This window comes from Miscanthus floridulus, chromosome 6 (assembly GCF_019320115.1).
Source record: "Miscanthus floridulus cultivar M001 chromosome 6, ASM1932011v1, whole genome shotgun sequence".
Taxonomy (NCBI): domain Eukaryota; kingdom Viridiplantae; phylum Streptophyta; class Magnoliopsida; order Poales; family Poaceae; genus Miscanthus; species Miscanthus floridulus.
In genome coordinates, this window is record NC_089585.1 from 6,468,143 (window position 1) to 6,474,730 (window position 6,588).

General features: G+C 52.5%; 1 protein-coding gene across 1 annotated transcript; it reads left to right on the forward strand.

The window, feature by feature from the left end:
• Positions 1–5,321: 5,321 nt before the first annotated feature.
• On the forward strand, positions 5,322–6,349 carry LOC136457519 (uncharacterized). The gene has a single exon (XM_066457552.1). The coding sequence runs from the start codon at positions 5,498–5,500 to the stop codon at positions 6,008–6,010; it is 513 nt and encodes a 170-aa protein (XP_066313649.1). The 5' UTR covers positions 5,322–5,497; the 3' UTR covers positions 6,011–6,349.
• The last annotated feature ends 239 nt before the right edge of the window (positions 6,350–6,588 follow it).

Here is a 6,588-nt window from a genome sequence, read left to right on the forward strand (position 1 = left end):
AAGGTTCTGGACCTCATCGGGCTGACTGTCTCGCAGGCTCAGTTGATGTACAATCCTACAGAATCCACGACACAGACCGGCGTACATACGAACTCTACAGCCAGTTCAGCTCTTATACAGACGCACGTATATGGCTATGCCTGTTGGCTTCTCTTCTCCAGCACACGTAAATAAACACGCGCACTATGCATTAGCTCATCACGGCCCAATACAACTTGATTCATTTTTTTTCCTTTATTATTATTTTCAGTAGCACGTATAGATGTACATGCATACTAGTCAATTTTTTTATAAAATCTCATCAAACACTGGGCTAGCTAAGAGCTCACATAATCAATTCTAGTAGCAAGATCACACAAGCCTATGCAACTAGCACTTTAAGCAACGGGAGAATTCCTTATTTGACACTGGGAAAATGAGTCGTTCCTTTCTTGGCCCTGAAATTTTCTTCGTTCCCTATTTGACACTCACTTCAACTTTCGTTCCTAATTTGACACTGCCGTCAAATCCGTTAGCTAACGGTGTTAACTGGCCGTTAAAAAGACGTTTTTGCCCCTAGAAAAAAACGGCGAAGCAAATTTGAGAGGGAAAAAAAACCTGCGCCCGCCTCTGATGCATGCGCCCAGCTAAAAAAAAAGGTGCAGGTTTTTTTTTCCTCTCAAATTTGCTTCGGCGTTTTTTTTTTCTAGGGGCAAAAACGTTTTTTTAACGGCCAGTTAACACCGTTAGCTAACGGATTTGACGGCAGTGTCAAATTAGGAACGAAAGTTGAAGTGAGTGTCAAATAGGGAACGAAGAAAATTTCAGGGCCAAGAAAGGAACGACTCATTTTCCCAGTGTCAAATAAGGAATTCTCTCTAAGTAAAAGCACAAAGCCCCTAAGCTCAATCATAATGCTCAATAACAAGGCTACACAAGTCAAATTAGAGAGTTCAATTTACTTAGCTACACAAACTAAGTAAGGCTACTAATTTACTACAAAAATAAACTAGTTACACAAGTGAGCTACTTCTATGCTACACAAGCAAGAAAGTAACTAGCAAGCTACACTAGCTAACAATTACAAGAGCAACTACATAAGCACAATGTATGAATATGTAAATACAAGTTTGTGTAAAGGGATTGCAAATCAACGAGGTGAACAATGTTGACATTATCCCGAGAGACTCTTGTGCTCATTCCCCACGGGAGATTCGCAAAGAGCAATTTTAGTGGAATCGTGGCTAGTTGGAGTGCACTTCTTGGGTGATTCTTATGGCGCCCGTGTGGTGGGCTTGGCATGTAAAGCCAATTAGCTCGTGAATCAGCAAGTTGGGACTCGCCACAACATCGGCGTAGGTTGATGGCAAGCAAGCAACGGAACCTCAGGGATAGATCTTGCGTCATCTGTCTTGCACGGTTCGGTATATATAGAGCACTACACTTGCTATTCATTCATTACTTTACTTGTGTAGTGTTTGCTTGCTTGTGTAGTTTGAGTAGTTGTAGCTCTTTTGTTTAGTGTAGCACTCGAATAGCTTGTAGTTGTAACTGTTGTATTAGCTCTCTAGTTAGCTTTCTTGTGTAGTTGCTAGCTTGTGTGTTTGTGTGATTCAACTTAAAGACCTGACAACTAGAATTGAGTAGGAGACTTGTTTGAGTGAGATAGAGCTAATGCAAAATAGAAGCTAGTTGGGATCATTTGCATGCTGTAGGATGACAAGCCTGTGTGGCAGCTACGAGTAGCGGCGGCGCAACGTGACCCTACGACTATGCGAGTGATAAGGCAGGAGGGGTGACTCCTACTCACAAGCGGCAGGAGACTCTAATGAAACGCTTGTTGGTCTAAAAAATTACATAGGTTATTATTGGACTAGTTGGGTCACGACTAGGGCCATAGTCCTATTGGCCCTAGACTTGGGCCCGCCGCTGGCTTCATTGACTTCCCGGAGAAGAGGTTTCCTAGGACGTAGGAGCGCTCGGGGTCGTCCACCTCGAGCAGGATCCAGCCGCCGAAGGTGCTGTAGCAGCAGAGCTCGTAGCTGCCGGGGCGCCACCGCCCGAGGACGTGCTCCTCGTCGCACATGATTTGGAAGTAGTCATTGTTGAAGCTAATCCACGGCAGCGGCGGCGAGAACAGCGGGAGCTGCTGCTGCGCGGTGATGCGCCAGTGCCAGCCGACAGGGGCGGATCTACAGCCCAGGCCTCTAGGGCCCAGGCCCTAGTCGTTGGGCCATCAACACCACATACCCCATGTAATTTCAGCCCAATAATGAAGGCCCAGGCAACAGCAAACCTAACCCTCCGACTCTGCTCTTGTCTGTCTCTCTCGCACGAGCGCGCACCCGCACCGCCGCACGGGAGGAGGCGAGGAGCCTGCCAGCCGGTGGCGCCGGACAGCGTTGCGCCGCACGCCATCCCGCGGCGCACCAAGCCCTCCCGCCGCGCCGCTGCCCAGGCGCCGATCCCATCCTGGCCTCGGCATCCCGCAGGCGCAGGGTGCAGGCCACGCCACCGCAGAGCGCCGCACCGGCCGTCCCTGCCCTCCAGACTCCAGCTCCAGCTGGCCCGAGCCTGGCACCGGTGGCCCCTGCCCTCTAGCAGTCCAGCTCCAGGCTCCTTTGGCCCTGCCCTCTGGTTAGTTTCTATACTGAATATCTTTTCAGATTCAATATTTCAAGAGACAACTCAAGTCCCACCTCAATCTCCACCTTCAGCTTTTGATCAAGAGACAACTCAAGCACCACAGCTTGATAATTTCATTGCTGATGTGAAAGCTGATCCTTCTCAGCTATGAAAATTATTAAAACTGACTTGCGAAATAAGATGGGTGATGAATGGTTGAATCATCGGATGGTTTGTTATATGAGCGAGATGTATTTGGAAGCATACCAGATGATGATATCTTACCGTATTTTCAAGAATTGAAGTCATGTTTGAAGAAGTTACCTAAACTGCCTAATAGAACTCGTTATAATGGTATTGCTATATTCAGATTACAAATGAATGTTTAATGATTAATCTTTTTATGATCTTTTCGTTTATATTTTGATCGTATTCATATGCAGAGCTTGACGATGACATGGAAGATGCAAATACACCACCTCACTAGACACTAGGTATTTATTTTCATCTCATCATGTGTATCATACAATATTCTTAGTTTCTTAGAGGCCCTACTCTTGAGTAAAAGCCAGTGTTTTTCTAAACGCTAAACGGTAAACAGTTGGTCACCTACCGTTTAGCCATTATTCAGACAAAACGTCACATTAAACGAGCTAAACGGCCAATTAAACGGGGTAAACGGGTGATTAAACGGAAACGGCGCATCACCGTGTAGCGTTTACACGGTGTTTAAACGGGTTAAACGACCGTTTATACGAACAGTAGTAAAAGCTGGATCCGCCACTGCCGGCAGATGGCGGCGAAGCTGACGCGGTCGCAGTGGGACGTCAGACATTGGAGCACGACGCCGGCCAGGTCCGGAAGGAGGTCGACATTGGAGCACGACGCCGGCCAGGTCCGGAAGGAGGTCCGACCACCATGACGGTGTCGGCGTGGCGCGTCGTCTGCTGCTGAAGCAGGTGGCCCATCAGGCCATCACGCGATTACTACCCCATGAATGAATGAATGAAACAAACTATATAGCACAGTAGTAGATCATCCAGGAATTTAAACTGGTTTCTTCCTGTTTTCACTCCGCTCGACTCGTAGAATTCGTTAGGGATCCTATTTTTCACTCGATCCGTTGTTTGACTGGGCGCGGCGGGCAGTCGCGTAATAAGTCTTTATAAATGGGCTTCTCTGGGCTACACACGTGGTCCAATTCCTTCCTTCTTTTACAGCACATTGAGGAGGCTCCAATCCAATGGAACAAACAACTTGGCCCGGTCGGTCTGGTACCGAGTCCGAGTGGAGGCCCTGGAACTGGAGAGGGGCCGTACGTTCTCCAGGGCCCGTGGGCAGTGGCCCATCTACTTGTAATCATCGATACAATCTGGTAGCCCGCTCGTCCGTTTCTCGTTGGGTTGTGCCGCCGCCCGTTTCCGTCTTGGCGGGTCCGGACGCGCAAGCGGCCGCACAATCCGCGTACGTCGGTGTGACAGCGGCACGTCAGAGGAGACGACCGTAGGTTGGGAGACTTGGAGCAGAAGACGACGACCGGCCGCGTCACACCGACACGGTCCCGAGTCAGTCACGGCGGCATGTAGAGTGAGACAGAGCACGTACTGTAACTGCTAGTAGATGTGAACGCAAGCGTAAAGCTGATCGATTATGCCTGCGAGCTTGAGTGTTTCACACAAAGCCGAAAAGAGAAGAATTTCACCGCGGAAAGAAAAGGAAAGCAAAGGAGAAAGAAGAAAGAAGAAAGAAGAAAAGAGCGCCGTGTGCCCATGGCCCATGTGTGTGCGCCCCAGTTGTGTGAACTTGACCTGAACTTGCCCGTCGGTTTCCCGGACGATCCACGAGGTCGCGTCGTCGATCTGATTGAGCGTGACCGACCCACCTCACCGGCGGGGAGTGGAGTGGAGTGGAGTGGAGTGGACGCGGTGGTTGGATGGATGGATGGACGGACCTTCTCTGAACCGGACGACGTCGACCTTGTTCCCTTCCCAGGCCGTCCGTCTCCGTCGTCCGTCGGGGGCGGTCAAAAGCAGGAGCGCTGCACTGCTACTGCAGCCAACATTGTTATTGATTAGAAATTATTGTTCTAGCTGGAATACTGTGAAAAAAAATACTATTTCAACAGAAAAAAATCGAATAAGCCGGATATAGGATCCTTGCCTACGTGTGCAAGCTGTGGCATCAATGTGCTGTCCCTGTGCCTCCTGTGCATGTACCCCTCGGCTGCTCAGCCCTCGTTTAGTTCCACCCAAAATCTAAAAAGTTGCTACAGTACTTGTCACATCGAATGTTTGCGGCTCGTGCATGGAGCATTAAATGTAGACGAAAAGAAAAACTAATTGCACAGTTTGGTAGGAAATTACGAGACGAACGTTTTAAGTCTAATTAGTCAATGTTTGGACACTATTTACCAAATAAAAACGAAGGTGCTACAGTAATCCCAAAATCCAAATTTCGCGAACTAAACAAGAGCTCAGTATTCGAAAGGAAGGTTTGGTGGACGGTGATGGGGGCGGGGCGTTTCTGGCTGCGACGCGCCCGCCAAGCGCCAACCCGCCATTACTTTGGCCCCGGCCGTGCGCCAGCGTCCGTTTCTGCCATCCCACCTCCCACAGTCCCACGTCCGCACGTCGGGCGTATGCGCGGATCCGACGGCACGGGGCACGCCGCCCGCTCCGCGCAGGCGCGCAGCCACGTCGCGGCCGGGGCCTATATAAACCCCCAGGCGCCTATCGTGACAAGCAGCGCCGACCCGGCCGGGATCCCCCAGCCAACCACCCGCTTGCCCCTCTCTCTCTCTCTCTCTCTCCCTCTCTGAGTCCGGTCATTCCGGTGTCGAGTTCTGCTGCCGTGCAGTGAGGGCCGGCGGTTGCACTTGCAGCGCGGGGGCATCATGGAGGTCGAGGAGGAGGTCCAGGAGGCGGCGGAGACCGGCGGCGCGGCGCGAAAGCGGAAGAGGGTCGGCGGCGGCGAGGACGCGGCCGAGGAGGCGGCGGAGGGCGTGTACGGCAAGGAGCTGCTGGGCGAGGACGGCGAGGACTTGCGGTACGAGGGCATCGCGGAGGAGGCCGTGGCGGAGGTGATGCGGTGGCTGGAGGCGGAGATAGCGGACAACGCCGCCCCGCCGACGTCGGAGGTGCCGGGGTTCGTGACCATCAACGGCAACGAGGAGAGCTGCGGGCCGTCCTTCTCCGCCGCGGCGTCCACCGTCATGGCCTCCGTCGACACCCGTGCCGGCGCGCCGCCCCCGTCGCCCGTGCCGTGGCCGTGGCCGGAGCCGGAGCCGGTCCTCCCTGCACCGGCCGTCGACGTGGAGATGGGGATGGGCGGCGCCGGCGAGCCCGCCGACGAGGAGTGGCTGGCGCGGCTGCTCGCCTGCGGGGCCCTGCTGGAGGGGGTGCTGTAGTCCTGTAGCACAGTAGCAGGAGGAGTCGTAGTAGATTGCTAGCCTACTAGTGACAGTAGTCGTCGTAGCGCAGCGCAGCATTGTAGCCGCAGCAGCGAAGCAGGGGGTGGCTTGGCTGTGGCTGGCTTTAGCCTTTTTTGGACGCTTGTACTGTACAGTGGGATGGGAACCCGCCGCGTGGGGCCGGGGGGTGGTTCGTTTTGGCGCGGCTTGCTCCGTCGCTTTCAGTCCTCTGCTCTGCAATGGATTGTTGTGGTGTGGGCGGGATGGTGTCTGGTAATGGTTTCGCTTCGTAAGCGATCAATGGATGGAATGGAAATGCTTAGTACTGTCATTGCTCTCAAATGTCGGGTCGGCTCCGTGTTGTTTTCATGCTTGTTCCTGTTCACACACGACACGACCCCTGCTGCGAACGAAAGTGCTCTGTTACGTTCCTGAATTTCTCTGTCCTCACCAGCAGCATCCCATGGCAGGAGCCGGCCCCCCATGTGCCGCTGTGCGAGTAGTCGATTCGAGGTGGGCATGGCACCTACTAGTAAACTTTTTTAAAGACCATGTCACTCACTACCTAATCTTCA

What these genes read in the sequence shown, in the direction of transcription:
- LOC136457519 (XM_066457552.1), top strand. Translation starts at nt 5,498, where the DNA reads ATGGAGGTCGAGGAGGAGGTCCAGGAGGCGGCGGAGACCGGCGGCGCG.